At 46.7% G+C, this 22,713-nt stretch overlaps 1 protein-coding gene across 1 annotated transcript; it reads right to left on the bottom strand.

Annotated features, from left to right (window-relative positions):
* Window positions 1-4,482: 4,482 nt before the first annotated feature.
* On the bottom strand, window positions 4,483-19,704 carry LOC125435299 (endonuclease domain-containing 1 protein-like). Its single transcript, XM_048501488.1, has 3 exons — window positions 19,662-19,704; window positions 8,424-8,720; window positions 4,483-5,028 (listed from the first exon to the last, which is right to left on the bottom strand). Exons 2-3 carry the CDS (start codon window positions 8,706-8,708, stop codon window positions 4,483-4,485), a joined length of 831 nt encoding a protein of 276 aa, XP_048357445.1. The 5' UTR covers window positions 8,709-8,720; window positions 19,662-19,704.
* Window positions 19,705-22,713: the final 3,009 nt, after the last annotated feature.

Here is a 22,713-nt window from a genome sequence, read left to right as displayed (position 1 = left end):
TTTGGCCTTTATATTCCATCCTCAAGATGCTTTATTTGTGTTGTGTGGAAAGGGCTTAGTGCATTTTTAAAAACTGCTGATTTTATTCTTGTTCAGTGTAAGCCTTTCGGCAGAATTGAGAATCTCTGAATGTGATGAAAACCTGTTGAACTAATTTTGCTTAGCTATGCGGCATCTATTCCAGTACAATATCAGACTGGAAGTTTTCCGGAAGAGTGACAAAATCAAGTTAAAGAAACGTAACTGTTACTAAGCTTAACTTCATTTCAAACAATTCAAGATTCAGAGGGGATTATCAGAATTTGGAATTCTGTGACATTTTGAATCAGAATTGGAGGCTAAAATGGTAAAATCAATATTGTCCTTTGCTTGTTTCAACCTCTGACATTTTCTTTTTTGTCAAGTTCTTATGTAATATTGGATAACTTTATTTGCTGTCATGCGCTTTATTATCTGGATTCGGTTATATAAATACACTTTTTTCTTGTTGTGTGCTTTTTGTGATGAAATATATTTTTTTAAATTGAGTGTTATTAATTGAGGGCTATCACTCTTATTAATTAATTGAGGGCTATTAGTGGTCCATCTAGTCCTGTATCCTGTCTCATACTGTGGCCAACCAGTTGACCAATAAATAGGGCATAGAGGCCGAGCCTTCCCCTGACAATGACTCAGATACTTACTACTTCTGAATGCAGAGTTTCCATTTAGGCACCCTGGTTAGTAGCTACTGATAGACCTATCCTACTGACCTCATTAGAACATCTAGTCCAGCATCCTAAGAACATAAGGAAAATCTGACTGAATCAGATCCAGTGGTCCATCTAGTCCAACATTCTAAGGCCATAAGAGATGCTCTGCTGGGTCAGAGCTGTGGTCTATCTAGTCCAGCATCCCAAGAACATAAGAAGAGCCCTGCTGGATCAGTGGTCCAACTAGCCCAGCATCCTAGGAACATAAGACCTCTGCTGAAGCAGACCAGTAGACCATCCTGTCCAGCATCCTGTCTCAGGCCAATCAGTTCTTCTGGAAGGCCAACAACAGGGCACAGAGGTTGAGGCCTTCCCCTTATGCTATCTCCTAGCACTGCAAAATGAACACAAACAGGTGTGCGGCGTGAAACTAATTAACCTAGGAAATAGCGCAGCGCGCCTGCCGGCTGGTAGTGAAAACGTCAACAATTACAGTCAAATGAATAATCTACTTGTAGTAATGCACTGCTGACCCAGCAGCACCGTGGTAGAACGTTGGGACGCCAACGGACCTACGGCCTTCTGGTCGCATCAAGCACTTCCCCACCTCCTCATCCCCCCCCCCCATAGAGTCACGGGTCATGTGAACTGTCTGCCTCAGTCACTGCGAGGCGCAGGGACACGTCTTGCCCCCTCAGGTGAGGGGATTAGCTCAGACAGCTTACGCTCTCCGCAGCCAGGTGAGATCATGCATCACATGATGATCTCCAGGTCTCCCGGTCTCCCGCTCATCTCCCTACCCACCTCCCCTTTACACCACAATGAAACTCCTAATAAAAGGTGCCGAGAGCCAGCACAGGGGTTAGAGCACAGATCCACGAAATCCTCAAGGCTCTGTTGCTGACGGCTCTTCACCAGATGAACTCCTCCTCCGCCTCTGCCTATTTCTTAGCTGACACTCCCAAGTGGGATGACTACACTACTTGTATCGCACTGCTGACCCAGCAGCAATCAGTAGAACGTTGGGACGCCAACGACCTACGGGCCTTCTGGTCGACCACTCCCCACTTTCATCCCCTATGAGTCAATGTACAACTGTCTGGCTCAGTCACCGGGCTTAGGGACAATGGTCTTGCCCCAGGTGATTAGGGGCTCAGACGCCACGCCCTCTCCGCGACGTAGCCAGGTGAGATCATGCATCACATGATGATCTCCAGGTCTCCGTCTCCCTCGGCCATCTCCTACCCACCTCCTTATAGTCTCAACAATGTCCCTCAAATGTGCCAGAGACCAGCACAGGGCAGAGCTGTCAGGATCACTTAAAATCCCCGCCAGCTCCCGTTGCTGACGCTTCCTCCACCAGATGAAACCTCCTCCTGGGCTCCTCGCCTATTCTTACGACACCCCATGGATATTGGTTATAGTTAAAATCTTATTGACATAAGTTCTTAAACTGTTGGTACAATTTTACGTAGCAATGTACTGAGATGCGTCACAAATCCTAAATATAAAGAGGTACAGAGTGGCAAGATATTGCTGGCACCGCACTCTGTTATGGACTTTTGCGGTTTGCTTTTTTGCTTTCTGCTGTTTTAGATATATAGCACTGAATAAGGAATCTAGCTTCTTATGAACTATACCCCTTTTTATATTTAGGATTTGTGATGCATCTCAGTACATTACTACGTAAAATTGTACCAACAGTTTAAGAACTTATGTCAATAAGATACATTTGAGTTTTGAGACTATAGTAGATTATTCATTTGACTATAATTGTTGACGTTTTCACTACCAGCCAGCCGGTGCGCTGCGCTATTTCCTGGGATAATTAATCTCTGAACAATTGACTGCCTCTGAACATGGACTTTAATCATTAAGAGCCATGAATCTGTGTAATCTCTTTTTAAAGCCAACTATGCCTGTGGTCATCGCTGCATCCTCACTTGGGCCATGCCCTCTCAACCTGCCTTGCTACAGTGCAGGGTTGTTGTGATTATGAAACGAATGAGAAGGGTACCAGGTGATCATGAGTTACTGGAAAGGTAAAGGCAGGATTTTCAAAAGTGACAGAAACAAACCACCTCATAATAAGATGTCTCCGCATTCTTGGAGGGCCGGGTATGGCCCCCGGAGAGGGGGAATTCTCTCTAGTCCTCTAAAGTCAGAGCCATGGGGCTCCATATACATGAGCAGGGGTTGGTTTCTCGGCTGGTCTACTCTTACCTCCATTCAGCATTTGGCCTTCAGTTCATCATGCTGAGGTCCAGTTCATGGAAGACATACATACACAGATGGGTGCTTTGCAGTCTTTATTGTGCTCGCACTCACAACAGCCCTGTGAGGTAGGCGTTCCCATTTTTCAGACAACCAAATAAAAGTGGAGAAATAGCCAGCGCGCTCAATCCCACGCACTGCTGTGATCCGGAGAGAGTTTCATGAGGTCACCAACCTCCAGGCGGGGCCCTGAGATCTCCAGGAATTACAATTACAGTTAGACCACAGGTATTGCTGCAGAAACTCGCTGCTTAGGAGGGTGGTTTCTAGTGGCGTTATACCCCGCTGAGTTCCCTACCCTTCCCAAATCAAATCTTTCCCAGACTCTACCCTCACGTTCTTTGGGAAGTTCCCAACCTAATCGGTAACCTTATCCAGTTCACACATCTAAAAAGTATTGACGACTCTAGATAGGGAAATTTCTAGAGATTTGACAGTGGAGTCAGAGGAGAGGAGAGATTGGGGAACTGAGGGACCTTAGGAAGGATGTAATCCCATAGAGTATACCCTCCAAAGCGGCCATTTTCCCCAGAGAAACTGATGTCTATCACTTGGAAATCAGTTGTAACGGCCGAAAATCTCCAGCCCCTAACTGAGATTGGCAATGCTACCTACAGGGTGTTGTGGGTTTTCCAGGTTGTATGGCTGTGTTCCAGTAGCATTTTCTCCTGATGTTATGCCCAGTGGTGGGATCCAAAAATTTTAGTAACAGGTTCCCATGGTGGTGGGATTCAAACGGTGGCGTAGCACCAATGGGGCTGGGCGGGGCACGACGGAAGCGTGGCCAGGCATTCCCGGGGTGGGGCATTGATGGGCGGGGCTGTGGCAAGGACGCAGCCACTGTGCCGGTCCTTGGGTGGGAAATGAATGCACGCAGGCGCAGGCTGCCACGCACGCCGGTGCACCTCCTGCTAGACTGCTTCAAGTTCTGCGTGCTACTGATGAGAGGAGGGGCGTAACTAAGGCAAAAATCATGGGGCAAAATCACCAATTAGTCACCCCCTCTCGGCACACACAAATAATTAGTAACCTACTCTCGGGAACCTGTGAGAACCTGCTGGATCCCACCTCCGGTTATGCCTACATCTGTGGCTGCCATCTTCACAGCCATACAACCTGAAAACCACAACATCCTAGTAATTCTGGCCGTGAAAGCCTTCGGCGATACAATGCTACCTACATCTAAGGACCTGCACACGACACTCCCAATACAAACAGGCTCTTTGTCAGCGTGAACAGGGGGACTTTGCAGGTGCGCCAGCGCAGGTGCGCCTGCAAGAGTCATCTGGGGAAACACAGGTGGGGGGGTGGGAAATGCTGATCTGTTGTTTCAACTGCAACGAAAAACATTGCAATCGGACCTGGAGTATGGATACGAAGCACTGCAGTTGTCACAACAGGCTTTCTGACTGCAGCTGGCGATGGTTGAAGCAAACGTGTTTGGAAAGAGGAGACTGCCGAATCAGTTTAACGTACATTTTGGTGCTGTCACCGCTTGGCGGATACGGCCGGCGCCTTATTCTCGGGGACAGTCGCTGTGAAACAGGGAGACGCTGCGGCCATGATATAGGACACCAAGTACCTCTTCCAGTTCCCCCAAAGTGAGATCTTCCGCCACGTTCTCATCATTCGAGGCAATGACGGCCCAGGACCTCAGGTGGTTGTTGTCTATGAAACAGCAGGCCGCAGACCAGACGTAGCTGGGTATGTTGACCCGCCGGTTGGCTATGTAGTTGTTCCCGGGCACTGCACCCACTATGGCGAAGGTCTCTTTGCACCCTTGGGTGTTACTTGACATCGTGTATTGCTCGTATTGGTTCCAGGTGCCGCCGTTGAGCTTGATATATTGAGGCACAATGTTGGTCAAGGTGAAGGTGGATTTCTTGGCGTCCAAGTCAGGCTGGTGACTATTGGGGTTCATGTGGCCCCTGTTGTAATCGACCAGGTTCTTGTAATCTTGCGAGACGGCCTGACTTTTCATCAGCTCTGCCTGCGTGCTGCGGAATTTTTTCACGATGGCCGATTCTGAAGACATTTCGGGTGGCAACAATTCATCGACAAGCTTTGAATAACAGGAGAGTCACAAAAAGCGAGAGTTAAGTAACAATGATGCGGCTGGCCTCCACCCGGGCCAGAGCTTTTACAGCTCTGGCCCCTGCCTGGTGGAACGCTCTGTCTCCAGCTACGCGGGCCCTGCGGGACCTTAACAAGTTCTGCAGGGCCTGCAAAACCGAGCTGTTCCACCGGGCCTTTGGGGAGGCCGGCCGCTGATGGTGCCCCCCCCCCTCTCTTTTTCTTCTTTCTTTAACATCTGTGGATCCTACCGCTCCTTCCTCTTTTTCTTTTTTGGGGATCTATTAGTAGGACGCCATCTATATATTTGACTGATCGCTGCTTTTAATGGGGTGATTTTAACATTGATAGAGCCACTGCTTAATGTTTATTTAATCCAATTTGATATTACTGATTTTATTGTGTGCTCTATTTCTATGTTTTGTTCACCGCCCTGAGCCCTTCGGGGGAGGGCGGTTTATAAATACAATTAATAATAATAATAATAATAATAATAATAATAATAATAATAATAATAATAATAATAATAATAATAATAATAATAATAATAATAATAATAATAATAATAATGGAGAGAAAGAGCAGCCAGAAACAGAGAGGCTTCTTTACAGGCGCTGCCTTCAGTGGTTTCAATCTGCCCCGCATCACAGGGTTGTTGTGAGAATGAAATGGAGGAGAGGAGAACGGAGGAGAGGAGAACGGATGAAACGGAGGAGAGGCATAGCGCCCAGAGGTGGGGGAGGATGTCTTGTGTAACCCCCATGCGCAGAATGGGTTGACCCAGAAAGGGGTGGAGACTCAAAGCAGCAAGAGGCTGCAGAGCTCATGTAGTTTGGAGGAGACAAGGCTACCAGACTCGGACCTTGATTGGTATAAGCCCTTAACACCTTGTTAAGGTAACTGCAATGTTGTTGGGAACTACTGGGATGATAGTTGTTTATTTTTGCTATGTTGTAAATGTTGGAGTTTATTGTTTCAGGGTTTTTTATGTTTGTAATGGGTGAGAGTTCTCCTGGAAACCTTCATCATGTTGAATCCTGTTCATCAAGCCCTTGGAGTCTTCAGGAGCCAACCCACTTGCAAAGAAGAATTGGACTTGGCCGTATCAGTAGACGGTAAATATAAGGACTTGAAAATGCAACCTGAACAGGACCTTGAAGTGTGATGTTAAATGTTTGATGTTATATGTTAAGAAAATAAACCATTTTGTTTTAAAAATTTGTTGTTGCAAACTCATTCCAAGTTCTGCCCCACAGAACCCACAGATAGAGGTTACACTTGCCCCGGGCACAAGCCGCTGTGGGGGTGTGGCGTGGCAGGCAGGGGCATGTGGCACACACGTGCCCTGGGCACAGTTTTCCCTTGCTACATATCTGGAGGGGAATGATGTAAGCTGCTTTAGATGCCAATTGGGAAGATGGGCAGGGTATAAATGAAGTAAATAAGAAATAAAATAACTGTCACATACACAGTTTGTTTCATTTGTATTCACAGCAACCTGCGAGGTAGGCCAGAACAGAAGGCGGCGGGGGGGCGGGGTAGTTGGCCTGGCCTGGGATTTTGAGGGGCCTAATCTCTCAGGTAAAGTAAAAGGGGACCCTTTGGTAAAGAATTGGTATTGAAAAGAGAGTCAAGGGGGATCTGTATTGTCGAAGGCTTTCACGGCCAGAATCACTTGGGTGCTGCGTGGTTTCCGGGCTGTATGGGCGTGTTCTAGCAGCATTCTCTCCTGACGTTTCGCCTGCATCTGTGGCTGGCATCTTCAGAGGATCCTCTGCTTTTCAACCACAGATGGTATTTAAACGCCAGGAGAGAATGTTGCGTCAGGAACATGCTGCTATGCAACCCTTCTTCGAAACCACACAGCACTCAAGGGGGATCCTTTAGCACAAAATATTAATACTGTAAAGAAGATTCATCATTATAAAATATTAATACTGATAAAATACAGATAAATAAATGCAGATAGCTTAAAGCAGCTTATATTTTTTTCAGGTCAGTTTTGTGGCACAATAAAATATTAAAGTGTTCGATACATAAATCGTATGTATTCAGCAATTATTACAAAAATATTTAACGAGCAGGGTGAAATGGAACCTACATTTTCTATCTGTCCTGGGCTCACTATCAACTTTGTACAGAAGAAGAAGAGGAGGAGTTTGGATTTATATCCCCCCTTTCTCTCCTGCAGGAGACTCAAAGGGGCTGACAATCTCCTTACCCTTCCCCCCTCACAACAAACACCCTGTGAGGTAGGTGGGGCTGAGAGAGCTCCGAGAAGCTGTGACTAGCCCAAGGTCACCCAGCTGGCGTGTGTGGGAGTGCACAGGCTAATCTGAATTCCCCAGATAAGCCTCCACAGCTCAGGCGGCAGAGCTGGGAATCAAACCCGGTTCCTCCAGATTAGATACACGAGCTCTTAACCTCCTACGCCACTGCTGCTCACGGCTGCACACAGAAAGAATATAACTGGTCTAAATTCACTCAGTCGGTTAATTCTGGCCGGTATTTCCAGTATTAATCCAAAGCTCAGACCACTGTGCTACACAGGCAGTGTAATCCAAAACACAGTAATGTCTTTCCAAATTCACTGAAGTCAGTGAGCTGAGCAAAGCGTAACTCTGCAGTAATTACCATTCTGAACTGTTGTGTTAATGAGGCAGAGACCAGTTGCTTTATTGAAATAAAGTTTACTTACTACAGGGAAGGGAAACTTGGAAGAAAAACAATCAACATCTTTCTTACTAGCTAGCACCAACAGCCAGCTTGCTGCTTAGACTATTACATGGCTATTACGCTATAGACTGAACTGAACTGACTGAGCACGTGCAGAGTGCAACACAAAGAAGATATATCTAAAGCCTACGTGCAGACCTGCAGGTAGCCCACCCAACCAATAGGTATCAATTACCTGGTCACTGACTTCTGACCTCACTAACTAATTAGCATGCAACAATTAACTCCTTCATTACTGGATTGTGTTACTGGCACTTGCCAAATCCCATCATGAACTGTACTTTTAAATAGCAGAGATTTTGTTTCCAAACCCAACCTTACGGGATATAACTTTCATGAGATCTAGGACTGCCAACTCTGGGTTGCAAAATTCCAGGCGCTCTGTGTGTGTGTGTGTGTGTGTGTGTGTGTGTGTGTGTGTGTGTGTGTGTGTGTGTGTGTGTGTCCAAAGCAGCTGTTTTTCCCCCCAAAGGGAACAAATCCCTGGAGATCATCACCTGAAGACCGTGAACCCTAACTGTAAACTGCCCGGGGCAGGGACCGTACAAAGCCATGTACGCAAACAGCCCCGTGTTTTCTCTCTTTCCTAGGAGGGCAGGGGAAAGCTAGAGGTGTGCTAATGCTTCAGGCCGCTTCCACCAGTCTTACCTGGGGTTCCACCATCCAATTTTTGGGCCTCTTTGCCTGCCCAGGGTTGTAGATGTAGGCCGAGTAGACAGGGATGCGGTGATCTTTGTCATACAGTGTGGCATAGCGGTACTGGTTTTTGTAACGCTGGCAGATCCATGCTGGGCGGTTGGGCTGCAGTCCGACTCCCGGAGGGACTCCCTTGAAGAAAAACTGGGGGCACGTTTCCTCAAAAGAGTTCACCACCTCTGCGTCCCCTGGTATGTTGCACCACCACACACAGACGAGGAACAGAACCAGTAGCATTGCGTACACCGGCTGCAAAAGTTGAGAGAGAGGCAATAGGCCACAAATTCAACAGCATATTGCTTCTGGAGATAGCAGGTAGTGTATTGGGGGCAGACGATTGGCCTGAGAGAAGTGAGAAGAGGAATTTGGATTTATACCCCACCTTTCTCTCCTGTAAGGAGTCTCAAGGTAGCTTGCAAACTGCTTTTCCCTTCCTCTCCCCACAACATATTTGTGAACTGTGACTCGCCCAAGATCACCCAGCAGGCTTCATGTGTAGGAGTGGGGGAACAAATCCAGTTCACCAGATAAGAGTCCACCTGTTTTTAACCATGCAGGCTCACCAGTATTCGTAATTTTGTTCTTTTTTCCAAAGTCAAAACTAGACACAGGAATCATGCTGCCATTTTAGAGTCATTTAAAAATGCCATGAGGGCCCACGTCATGGTGAACTGAAGAGCTCTTGGATTGTCATCTACCCCTTTTCAGATACTTGAGGGAAAACCCTCATTCAACTGCACTGTGGGCCCTCACAGTGATTTCATTTACTTGTTTGTTTAAGTCATTTATCCCCCCACCCAAAGTGGAAAACATCATTCTCCTTTCTGCCGTTTTATCCTCTCAACAACCTTGTGAGGTAAAGTTAAGCTGAAGGGTGTGACTGGCCCAAGTGAACCCAGAAAGCTTACATAGCATGAGTGGGATTTGAACCTGGAACACGCAGATACTAGTTCACCACTCTTCACCACTACACCACAGTGGCTCTCACAGGGCCATATTTAAATGATATCATTGTCCTTGTGGCCATCACATGGACCCCATCACCAGAGGTGGGATCCAGCAGGTTCTCACAGGTTCCCGAGAGTAGGTTACTAATTATTTGGTACATTATTGCCAAGAGGAGTTACAATGGGTATTGATTTTGCCAGCTGTGGCGGGTTTTTGCCTTAGTTAAGCCCCTCCTGCCTCTCCACCAGCAGTAGTCTGCGGGAGCCCAGGAAAGCAGTCAGCGGGGAGGTGCACTGGCATCGCGTGGCAGCCTAAGCACCTCGCGTGCGTGGTTTCCTGCCCAGCTTGGGAATGCCCACTGCCCCAGGAATGCCTGGCCATGCCCCGTCGTTAAGCGACCAGCCCCATTGGCTCATACAGTTTGAATCCACCACCGTGAGACCTGTTGCTAAGATTTTTGGATCCCCATCACCAGAGGTAATCCAGCAGGTTCTCACAGGTTCCCGAGAGTAGGTTACTAATTATTTGTGTGTGCCAAGAGGGAGTTACTAATGGGTGATTTTGCCATGTGATTTTTTTGCCTTAGTTACGCCCCTCCTCTCAGCAGTAGTGCGCAGAACTTGAAGCAGTCTAGCGGGAGGTGCACTGGCATGCGTGGCAGCCTGCGCCTGCGTGCATTCGTTTCCTGCCCAAGCCCAGGAATGCCCTGCCCCCGGAATGCCTGGCCATGCCCCCGTCGTGCCCCGACCAGCCCCATTGGCGCTACGCCACAGTTTGAATCCCACCACCATGGGAACCTGTTACTAAAATTTTTGGATCCCACCACTGCCCATCATGTCTAGTTTGGCCCCAAGAGATAGCAGTGTACTTGTGGAAGAAGAAGAAGAAGAAGAAGAAGAAGAAGAAGAAGAAGAAGAAGAAGAAGAAGAAGAAGAAGAAGAAGAAGAAGAAGAAGAAGAAGAAGAAGAAGAAGAAGAAGAAGAAGAAGAAGAAGAAGAAGAAGAAGAAGAAGAAGAAGAAGAAGAAGAAGAAGAAGAAGAAGAAGAAGAAGAAGAAGAAGAAGAAGAAGAATTTGGCGTAGGAGGTTAAGAGCTCATGTATCTAATCTGGAGGAACCAGGTTTGATTCCCCACTCTGCCGCCTGAGCTGTGGAGGCTTATCTGGGGAATTCAGAGTACACTCCCACACACGCCAGCTGGGTGACCTTGGGCTAGTCACAGCTTCTCGGAGCTTTCTCAGCCCCACCTACCTCACAGGGTGTTTGTTGTGAGGGGGGAAGGCAAGGAGATTGTAAGCCCCTTTGAGTCTCCTGCAGGAAAGGGGGGATATAAATCCAAACTCTTCTTCTTCTTCTTTATGCCCTGCTTTCCTGTGCTTTAAAGAGTCTTAAAGTGGCTTACAATCACCTTCCCTTCCTCTCCCCACAACAGACACCTTGTGAGGTAGATGGGGCTGAGACAGTTTGGAGAGAAGGCGTCACGTAGAGAAGTGGTAGATCCAACCTGGTTCTCCAGATTAAAGTCCACTGTGCATGAGGAGGAGTGGAAAATCAAACCCAGATCTCCAAATTAGAGTTTACCTGCTCTTAACCATTACCAGGAACTATCAGGTCATATATAAGATTTGTAATATGGGAGTCATTGGCATGAGGCCAATTCTCTTACCACGCTGGAAGCATTCGTAACCAGGAGCCAAAAGGTTTGGTGACTGGTACCCAGAGATCTCAAATGACAGAGCATCAGTGGGGAATTATATGTACTCAGCAGCAGCAGAAGAAGAGTTGGTTTTTATAGTTCATGTTCCTCTACTTTTAAGGAGGTTCAGAATGGCTTGTAAACTCTCCTTCCCTTCCCAAAAACAGGTACCTTGAAAGGTAGGTGGGGATGAGAGAGTTTGGAGAGAACTGTGACTAGCCCAAAGTCACCCTTCTTCCTGAGAAGTGGGGAAACAAACTAAGGCTCATTCCGCACATGAAGAATAATGCACTTTCAAACTGCTTTCAGTGCTCTTTGAAGCTGTGCGGAGTAGCAAAATCCACTTGCAAACAGTTGAGAAAGTGGTTTGAAAACGCATTATTTTGCGTGCGCGGAAGGGGCCGCAGTTCACCAGACAAGAGTTCGCCACTCATGTGGAGAAGGGGGGAATCGAACCCGGTTCTCTCAATTCGAGTCCGCCATTCTTAACCACTATGCTATGCTGGTGTATCAGTGCTTGGTGAAGGAGGCAGCATTCAGGTAGCCCTTTGGGTGCAGGAAGGATGTGGAAGACAAAGGTAATAAAGGCACAGTCTGGTGATGTGCTACAAACTGCTCAAAAAGCCAAAGTTGCGATTGGTGCGGATTCTGATGCATCTGGACAAGAAATCTGGAGGAGAGCCTCACCATCTGGTGCCTCTGTTTTGTTTCTCTGCCTTTTGCTTATCTCTCCCCAGGAGCTTAATTTTTCTAAGAGGGGGGTGGGGTTGAGAGAAGGAGGAGGATATACAATAATTAACTGCAAAGCAGAGATAAGATAAGCATTGATTAATAACGGAAAAGTCACCAGCTGCACAATTTATCTTCCAGCAGCTTCCGGAGAAGGTTAAAAGACCTCTCTTGCCACTGGGTGCCTTAAATGTGAAGAGGGATCCACAGTTAAAAGGGATCAGTGATGGCGAACCTTTTTGAGACCGAGTGCCCAAATTGCAACCCAAAACCCATTTATTTATTGCAAAGTGCCAACACGGCAATTTAACTTGAATACTGAGGTTTTAGTTTAGAAAAACCAGTTGGCTCCAAGGCATGCGTTACTCGGGAGTAAGCTTGGTGGCTTTGCTTTGAAGCAACCGTGCAACTCTTCCAACGGGTGAATCACGACCCTAGGAGGGTTTACTCAGAAGCAAGCCCCATTGCCAGCAACCGAGCTTATTCCCAGGTAAAGGATCGCGCTTTAGTTCTTCGCATGAAAATCAGTGGGGTTTAACAGCGCTTAACAGAGTTATCTACACTGCTTCCCCAAAATTAGGTCTTAGGTTTAATGCTAATAATCGAGCCCAGCGGCCCAGGCCAGCCTAGATGTGGGGGGGGGGAGGCAACTCCATTTGTGCGTTCCCACAGAGAGGGCTCTGAGTGCCACCTCTGGCACCCGTGCCATAGGTTCGCCACCACTGAGGTAGTACATGATGTGAAAAATCCCTAGCTGAGACCTTGGGGAGCTACTCGGGTTTCCAAACTATGGCCCTCCAGATGTTCATGGATTATGATTCCAATCAGCTCTGCCAATTGGCCATGCTGGCAGGGGCTGATGGGAATTGTAGTCCATTAACATCTGGTGGGGTCATAGTTTAGAGACCCCTGCTAAACAATCATGATTGTATCGAACCTGCGATGTGGTTCGGTATAAGGCAGCTTGATTTGTCTTGTTTCGTTTTTCATCAGCCAACACAGCTATCTTCAACTTTCTGGCACAAACACTTGGAACATGACTTGCAATTATTTTTATGCCCTGTGGTGACTTTTAGATGTTGCTGAGTCTGAAGAACTTTTCCCTCTTAACTCCTGTCATGACAATTAATCTTAGCAACATTTTGTTTTTCTTATCTTTCCGGCTTTAGTTACAAGCATTGTTTTTCTTACATCTTATCACGAAAACCACTTGTGCTTGTTCTAGTGGGTTTTCTGGGCTGTGTGGCCGTGGTCTGGTGGATTTTGTTCCTAACGTTTCGCCTGCATCTCTGGCTGGTATCTTCAGAGATGTATCACAGAGAAAAGTCTGTTTCACACTGTGTCTAAGTGAGAAGGGAAAGTTTAGTGTGGTATATTGTCCATGTCCCAGGGTGGGGAACCAATCAGTAAGTGTTTGGGTGGAACTTGCTATGCAAACACTTAAGGATTGGTTCCGCACCCTGGGACATGGACAATATACCACACTAAACTTTCCCTTCTAACTTAGACACAGTGTGAAACAGACTTTTCTCTGTGATACAGCACACCCGTATGCAAAGAAATGCACACATGTGCGCTGGTGACGTGAAAGTCATACTCTTAAGTAAAGCAGTCCCTCCCCATGGAGGAAAAATGCAGTGCATGAATACCTGTTAGGTCTTGGGAAGTTTACCCAATAAACAAACTCCCAAAGATAATCAGCAGCATTTATTGATGCGATATTCAAGCACCGTACTTGGCAAAGCCAGTGCTAACGAAGCTAGCATCTCCAAAGCTCATATATCTCCCCAAGAATCCCCCCTTTCAACTTCCCAGAGGCAGCATCTGGAAGGTGACTGCCCCAAGGTTAGCAATAGATAGCACCTGATCTTCTTCCCACAACAAGATAACCATCATAAGAACATAAGAACATAAGAACAAGCCAGCTGGATCAGACCAGAGTCCATCTAGTCCAGCACTCTGCTACTCGCAGTGGCCCACCAGGTGCCTTTGGGAGCTCGCATGCAGGATGTGAAAGCAATGGCCTTCTGCGGCTGCTGCTCCCGAGCACCTGGTCTGCTAAGGCATTTGCAATCTCAGATCAAAGAGGATCAAGATTGGTAGCCATAGATTGACTTCTCCTCCATAAATCTGTCCAAGCCCCTTTTAAAGCTATCCAGGTTAGTGGCCATCACCACCTCCTGTGGCAGCATATTCCAAACACCAATCACACGTTGCGTGAAGAAGTGTTTCCTTTGATTAGTCCTAATTCTTCCCCCCAGCATTTTCAACATATGCCCCCTGGTTCTAGTATTGTGATATATATATAGATATATCTAGTATAACTCTTTTCTCACAGGACAGTTGAGGCAGGAGAGGTCTACATCACGGTCTTCACCACAAAGCATGCAAAGCCATAAAGTATACGTCAAGGAAATAATGTATAGATGACACTGGTTACATATAACAGGCTGGTTACATGTACCAAAAGAGGCATTAACTGGTTACGTAGATAGCTGGTCACAGGACTACACTCTTTTCACTTAGAAAAGCAGCCTGCTGCCAATACCTTTGGGATGTCTAGTTTCAGCCACCTGCACTCAGGAATTTGAGCAGAGGTGTTCCTCGCAGCTTGCATGTGAATTACCTGGGAGGTCTCTGTTGCTGTTATGTTGGAATGCTCCGCGGTGGGGTTGCTTCTGGGAGGAAGGCCATCCCTCTGGACAAATTGATTCAGAGGTTGGCTCTGTTGGCCTACAGTAGAACAGCCAGATTCTGGCCTAGCAGCATCTTGCGGATCAACCAGATTTCGGGGGTGTCAGCTCATTCCCCAAAAATCAGGTTGATCTCTAAGGGGCTATTGGATGAATCAGACACCTGATGAAGGGATCTTTGACTCTCAGAAGTTTATGCCTGGGAAATCTTGTTGATCTCCAAGGGGCTACTGGACTCGAACCCAGCAATTCCGGACAGAAGTTACTTGAGTTCAAGCTTCGAGGAAGTAGATGCATAGAGATGCAGACCTGGCAAGATTCCAGGCAGGTACGGAAGCGCAGCAACGTGCATCTTCGTAAGCACAGGCTTTAATTAAGGGCGAACCTTTTCAGAAGGCGAAATGGGCAGATTTCTAATGCCAAACAAATGATATTTATATGCAAACAAAGGGTCATAGTTTTGATACGTCATGGCTTTTCCAAAGAACAGAATGAGATATCTGCCAAAATTAGTGCACTCCTAAACAGAGTTATAACCTTCTAAGCCTGCTGACTTAAGTGGATTTGGGAAGGCATAACTCTGTTTAGGACGTTGCTGCGTCCTCACCCCCACTCCACTCCACTCCACTCCACTCCACTCCACCCCAACACACACACACACACACACACACACAAACACACACACACACACACACACACACACACACACACACACACACACACACACACACACAGAGAGAGAGAGAGAGAGAGAGAGAGAGAGAGAGAGAGAGAGAGGCGCTACAGAGAGAATTGGAGAGGAGACGTCTGAGGGGGGATATGATTGAAGTCTATAAAATTATGCATCGGGTAGAAAATGTGGACAGAGAGAAATTTTTCTCTCTTTCTCACAATACTAGAACCAGGGGGCATTCATTGAAAATGCTGGGGGGAAGAATTAGGACTAATCAAAGGAAACACTTCTTCACGCAACGTGTGATTGGTGTTTGGAATAGGCTGCCACAGGAGGTGGTGATGGCCACTCACCTGGATAGCTTTAAAAGGGGCTTGGACAGATTTATGGAGGAGAAGTCAATCTATGGCTACCAATCTTGTTCCTCTTTGATCTGAGATTGCAAATGCCTTAATAGACCAGGTGATCGGGAGCAACAGCCGCAGAAGGCCATTGCGTTCACATCCTGCATGCGAGCTCCCAGAGGCACCTGGTGGGCCACTACGAGTAGCAGAGAGCTGGACTAGATGGACTCTGGTCTGATCCAGCTGGCTTGTTCTTATGTTCTCATGTTCTTAATATGGGCTCTGTGCATCTTTGCTTATAATAAGCAAATGATCACACATGAATGGAAGGACCAGTTTCCTTTTTCATAATCATAGCCTTATGTATTTTGTCTCATGAGGACCCGCGTCATTCTTCTGACGAAGTGGGTACTAGCCAACAATAGTTTATGTGTGTCTGTGTAAGATGTGGTCATGTTGCAATCGACTTATGGTGACCCCATGAGGTTGTTAAGGCAAGAAACAGAGCAGTTTGCAATTGACTGTCTCTGTGTAATCTGCCCTGGATTTCCCTGCTTAGCTTCCGAAATCAGGCTAGGCTGCACCATCCAGAAATATCTGTTCCAGCACAAAACATATACATGAAAGTATGTAGAATAAGCATATTTGCACAAAAGTTAATATGCATAATATATTTCTTTGCGGATAAGATCGCGTCGCTCCGCCATGACCTTTCGTCCACGTTAGCTACAATTAGTGAACTGGAGACTCCCTTGCCGTCTTCAGGCCCTTGTTTGGCCCAGTTCTCCCTGCTCTCTGAAGCCGCTGTCGACAGAGCCTTAGCTGCTGTTAGACCTACTACTTGTCCTCTGGATCCGTGCCCGTCTTGGCTTCTTGTGAAACCTGCGAGGCGGAGCTAATGACCCCATCTGTTGTGAGTATAATCAATGGTTCCCTTGGAGCAAGCGAACCTTCCCGGGTGGGTTGAAGGAGGCAGTGGTCCGCTTCCACTCTTTAAAAAAAAAAAAGACCATCATTAGATCCGAAAGTGATTCGGGCCAATTACCGCCCCGTTCTCGAGCCATCTTTTACCGTTTCTGGGAAGGTAATTGGAGAGAGTGGTGTTGGAGCAGCTTCAAGGTTTTCTGGATGACGCGCGCCGGCTTTTGACCCCTTCCAGTCCGGCTTCCGTGCTGGGCATGGGGCGAGGAGACTGTTCTCGTCGCCACCACAGACACACTCCGTGATTCAGCTTGACCGAGGCGGATCGGCGCTTCGCTGGTGTTGTTAGGATCTCACTGCAGCGCTTTGACGGTGGTCGCACTCAATTTCGATCTTTGACCCAACCGCCTGGTTGCCTCTGGAGTCGCGAGGCACTGTCCTTCAATGGATTGTCTTTCGTTTCTCCGGGGCCGGAGTCAACAAAAGTGAGGTGCGGGGATCAAGCCTCGGAGAAGTGCCCGGGCCTGCAATGCGGTTGTACCTCAGGGGCTTTTATTATCCCCGCCAAGCTATTTAATATCTATATCGCTAATCCTTGCTCAGCTGGTACGGAAAGCTTCGGCTGAGGGTCTGTCATCAGTACGCTGATGACACACAGCCTCGCTCTGTTGATGGAGGGTGGGGAGCAGCCGCCACCTCCCCTGTAGTTCTACAGCACTGCTTTGGAGGCGGTCGCTGGTTGGTTTAGCGGCAGAGTTATGGCCGTGAAACTGGATCCATCGAAGACGGAGATCCTCTGGCTCGGCCATTGAGGAGGGGGAGGGATGCGTTTCCAGTCGCTGGTGTGTGGGAGGGGGGCCACTTTGGTACTGACCCTCCGCCGCAGTTCGGGGTCCCACCTGGATTCGCCTCTGTCAATGAGGAGACCCAGTCTATACAACTTTCCAGGTTGCGTTTTTCCACCTTCGTCTAGGCCCGGGCGGTTGGCACTCCTTCCTCTCCCAAGCGATCTTAGCTACCGTGATCCAGCGGTACAGCGGTCATCTCCAGATTAGACCATTGTAACTTCGCTTCTACGCTGGCCTTCCCTTCGCGCTTGATCCGAGATTGAAGCTGGTCCAGCATGCAGCGTAATACGCTCGCTTTGCAGGTAGCGCCACCTGGCTACATATTCAACCTATACCGCGCTAACTGCACTGGCTCCTGGTGGAATTCGGATCATCTTCAAAGGTGCTGGTATTGACCTTTAAGGCCTTCTACGCCGCCTGGGACCATCGTGATCTTCGGTGACCGCGATCACCCCATACCGCCTTTAACGGCCTCTCCGATCGGGTTGAGGCCAATTTACTGGTGGTCCCTGGCCCCTTGGTGATACGGCTGGCCTCCACACGGGCCAGAGCCTTTACGGCTCTGGCCCCGGCCTGGTGGAACGCTCTCCCTCCAGCTGTCCGGGCCCTGCGGGACTTTGGGTGAGGATTCCTCAGAAGGGCCTGTAAGATCTTTTGAGCTGTTCCGCCGGGCCTTTGGAGGAACCGGCTGTTGATGGTGCCCCATCCCTGGCCCGACTCTGACATGCTATGGGCCAACTGTCATCCTAGACTCGCCATTCCTCCCTTTTGGAGGGGGGAGGGAATTTTTAGAATAGAATATTGGATGTTTTCCAATAGTAGACTACTGAACGCCATCTATTTTATTGTAATTTATTATATCTGCTAGGAATGTTTTATGGTTGCCGCTGCTTTTAAATGTTTTAATTGCTTATATTGTTTTCTTTTCTGTTGTACACCGCCCAGAGCCCTCCGGGGAAAGGGCGGTATAAAAGTTTAAATAATAAATAAAATAAATAAATAAATATTTAGAGGGCAAACTATATTTTTTCGGGGGTGGTGGTGGTGGTCCAAATCTGGATTTAGTTTGCACAAAATGTAGGTTTTTGGTTTTTTAATTTTGCAAGTAAATCTGGGTTTCTTGGCATGCCCTCAACAATGTTATGCCCCAAGGCACATTTACATTATTACAGTGTTCCCTGCCTGCGTAGGTTTTCCTGCTCCTTTGGGGCAAGAAAACGCCATGTACCTCACAAAAAGTACATATACCACTTCTACTGAATGCAGACACCTATACTCTGTTCACCAAAAGAAAAAAAAAACACCCAAACGGAGCATTCGAAAACAAAGATGGTCCAGTATGTGGCGAATGAAGTTACAATTTTGTTTTTTTTCTTTTGGTGAGATGGGGGGGAGGGTTTATACCCATGGTGGCGAACCTATGGCACTCCAGATGTTCATGGACTACAATTGCCATCAGCCTAGCCATGCTGGCAGGGGCTGATGGGAATTGTAGTCCATGAACATCTCGAGTGCCATAGGTTCATCACCACTGGTTTATACCATGAAATAGAGTTCCATGAATAAATTACCACCTTTTTGGAAAAGAGCTCCATGTGTGCACTGCAGCCCCCTCTGAACAGGAGATTAGTGATATGGGAGCCAGTAAGGTGTAGTGGTTAGAGAGCACAGGAGTAGGATCTGGGAGACCCCAGTTTGAATCCCCACCCTGCACGCAAGCTTGCCGGATAACTTTGGGCCAGTCACACACAGCCTACCTTACAGGGTTGTGAGGATAAAACAGAGGAGAAGAGAATGATGCCCGCCACTTTTGGGATCCCATTTGGGGCTAAAGATGCAGGATAAATGACAACTAAAATCAAGTAAGTAAATGTGGACAATTCTAAACAATGTAAAACATTCTGCAAAATATGATAAGGTTAAATGCAACCAAACCAGTTTGTTACAAAGGGTGTTCTGATCTGGAACAAAACAGAGGTGTCCAGTGGCATTTCAAAGAATAATATTTATTCCACTATGAAATGTTGTGAGCTGGGGTAAATCAGCCTCTTCAGGTGCCACAAGATTCTGTTTCATTTAACTACCACAAATTCACACAGCTATCCTATCTGAAGTCACAGTCCCGGCTGGAGATCTTAACCGTTCGTCAGATTTGTCTGAAGAAAACAATATCTTGTTGACAGAATCTAACTAAATAATAGTGGATTCTGCTAAAACAATTTCCTCTTTCCTTCCCCCAAGCTTCCGCTTCTAAAAACTCTTTCTTTTGACCCTCCCCCACCCATCCCCTCTAATAGTTAGATCAGGCATAAATTAGTTTTTAAAAGAAAAGCGTTTTACCTCTTGCAAGGTTTATGCCTGGTTGGTTGATTTTGCCTTCCAGGAGAGCGCAAAAAGTATAACATATTGACCCTGGGACTGCTTAAATAGTTTTTTTACAAAGGATAGCCGGTTATCAAACGCGATTAACTTCCTCTACGGGTTGTTTGAAGAAAATTCTCCCGTGGGTGGAACTGCTGTCCAAATTTGAATGTGACTCTTTAGCAGGGACTTCTCAAGGTCAGATTCCTTTTCCTGTAAACGACCCGTCACGCCAGTTTATGGGATAAAGATGCATAGTTAACGTCTGGTGCCACTTTGGTGAGAAACTGCCCAGATGAGTTGGCAAACTGGTTCCCAAACACGTCTATAAATGTTATACATATCATTAACAATCAATCTTTTTCAGCCTTCTGTTTTATCTCGACCCTGAACTGGAAATAGGGCAAACACTGGTTATCTATAGTCAGCTGTAGCATAACTTTTTTCAGCTAGCACAGTGACCCTGAACACTTAACACTGCAGGGAATGTGGTAGACAGAGACAGCTAGACTCTTGCCTCTCTGGCCCCTTCCGCACACGCAAAATAATGCGTTTTCAAACCACTTTCACAACTGTTTGCAAGTGGATTTTGCCATTCCGCACAGCTTCAAAGAGCATTGAAAGCAGTTTGAAAGTGCATTATTCTGCATGTGCGGAATGAGCCTCTGTTTATTCATTGTAGCGCTACTTTACCCTTCCCCCAAGGAGCTAAGAGAACCACATAGAGTTCTCCATTGCCTGTTTTATCCTCACAACAACCCTGCAAGGTAGGTTAGACTGACAGCACGCGACTGGCCCCAGGCTGCCCAGCAAGCTTTGTGGAAGAGTGGGGATTAGAGAACGCACATATCCCTCAGACCTCAGATCTTGGAAGCTAAACCTGGTCAGCCCTAGTTAGTAACTGGACAGGAGATCACGAAGGGAATGATAGGTTTGTTAGGCAGAAGAAGACAATGACAAACCACCTGTAAGTCACTTGCCTTCAAAACCATACAGGGTTGCCATAAATTGGCTGTGACTTTATGGCACTTTACACACACACTAACCAACTCGACATTGTGGATTTTTTTAGATGACAGTGCTAAGTGAGGACATTTTCAGAGAACCACCAGTAGGCAGGGAGATGGTTTTTAGAATGATACATTGATATAACCGTATTTTCTGTGTATGTGCTGTCCAGTCATTTCTGACCTACAGTGACCCTATGAATCAGTGGCCTCTAAAGCATCCCACTGTTATCAGCCTTGCTTGGGTCTTGGAGATTGAGGGCCACAACTTCTCCATTTTGGACTGTCTTGTCATAGGACTTTTCAGATAAGAAGAAGAAGAGTTTGGATTTATATCCCCCTTTCTCTCCTGCTTACAATCTCCTTGCCCTTCCCCCCTCACAACAAACACCCTGTGAGGTAGGTGGGGCTGAGAGAGCTCTGAGAAGCTGCGACTAGCCCAAGGTCACCCAGCTGGCGTGTGTGGGAGTGTACTGGCTAATCTGAATTCCCCAGATAAGCCTCCACAGCTCAGGCGCCCGAGCTGAGAATCAAACCCGGTTCCTCCAGATTAGATACACGAGCTCTTAACCTCCTACGCCACTGCGTACCATTGCTATTGCCTTCTTTTGCACAGTATTAACTGATATTCTAGAGCTGATTTTTAAAAAGAACTGCAAATGCTTCAAAGGCCAAGGGAACAGACATTTCCATTGGAACCTATTTTCTGGTATACAGTTCTTCTGTATTTTTAATTGGCCTTTTAATATGTTGCTGGAATTAGTATTATTCTCTATATATTTTAGAAATGTGGACCACTAATGGGAAATCATTGCCAATGGTCCTACTGAAAGACAAAGAGACACACCTAGTCTGTGTTAAAATTTTACATCTGGTATATGTGAAAAATGTTAATATGTTCACTCAATCTTCCTGAGAATTGTATTTTGCTTTTTAAATGCTCACAGAATATTTAATCTACATCAATTTGTTTTCCCTTTTAGGATGTTCAATGCTTTGGTTAGACACATAATAATTTTTTGTAATTGTAGTGTGTGTTTTGAACGCAGGTAGATTCTAATCTGGAGAACCGGGTTTGATTCCCCACTCCTCCACCTGAGCGGCAGAGGCTTATCTGGTGAACCAAATGTGTTTTCGCACTCCTACATTCCTGCTGGATGACCTTGGGCCAGTCACAGTTCTCTCTGAACTCTCTTAGCCCCACCTGCCTCACAAGGCGTCTGTTGTGGGGAGAAGAAGGGAAAGGAGCTTTGCTCTGTAGAGTTGTCATGCAGGGGAGAACTCTATATTTACATAGAAATATCAAGCCTTAAAATTGCTTTGAGGAGCTTGCAAGATCTCAGGAGAGTTGGCTATGAGTCCCACAAGGTAATTATGCATCATGTGCTAAAGTCTTTGCTTGTGTCCGTTCTCAACTTTCTATCCATCAACTGTTTTGGGTGATCCTTATGAGGGAGAAGTAGAGAAGAAAGATCTATTTCTGCCCACCAACGCTATACCTTTTGCGACCATATATTATCAACCCCAGGCTCATTCCGCACATGCAGAATAATGCACTTTCAAACTGCTTTCAGTGCTCTTTCAAGTTGTGCGGAATGGCAAAATCCACTTGCAAACAGTTGTGAAAGTGGTTTGAAAACGCATTATTTTGCGTGTGCAGAAGGGGCCCCAGAGACACATACATACAGGGAGTCATCACATTATGCTCAGATCCCTACCTCCTTGTTTGTGGAATAAAGTGGATAAAGAGGGGGTTTATTTTCAGCACAGAATAGGCAGCTGGAAGGGCGGGGCTTTGAAGCACTCCATCACTTTCTCCGCCTTAGAATTTTTTTCCTGTTGGGTATTGGTAGCATTGCCCTGACCTAGATAATGTAGGCTAGCTCAATGCCGTCAGATATCAGAATCTAAGCAAGGATTGGCCCTGTTCAGTATTTGAAAGGAAGTCCATTAAGAAATACCAGTATCTGGAAGGAAAGGCCACTAAGGAATGCCAGTATTTGGAAGGAAAGGCCACTAAGGAA

The sequence above is a fragment of the Sphaerodactylus townsendi genome, linkage group LG06 (genome assembly GCF_021028975.2).
Source record: "Sphaerodactylus townsendi isolate TG3544 linkage group LG06, MPM_Stown_v2.3, whole genome shotgun sequence".
NCBI classification, from domain to species: Eukaryota; Metazoa; Chordata; class Lepidosauria; order Squamata; family Sphaerodactylidae; genus Sphaerodactylus; species Sphaerodactylus townsendi.
The sequence above is the reverse complement of the archived record's forward strand: the minus strand, read 5'-3'. Positions and strand labels throughout refer to the sequence as shown.

Excerpts from the sequence above, each read along its gene's own strand:
- LOC125435299 (XM_048501488.1), bottom strand. The coding sequence starts at position 8,708 with ATGCTACTGGTTCTGTTCCTCGTCTGTGTGTGGTGGTGCAACATACCA. Across the intron at positions 5,029-8,423 it reads ATTGGATGGTGGAACCCCAG|CTTGTCGATGAATTGTTGCC; the intron begins GTAAGACTGGTG and ends TGTTATTCAAAG.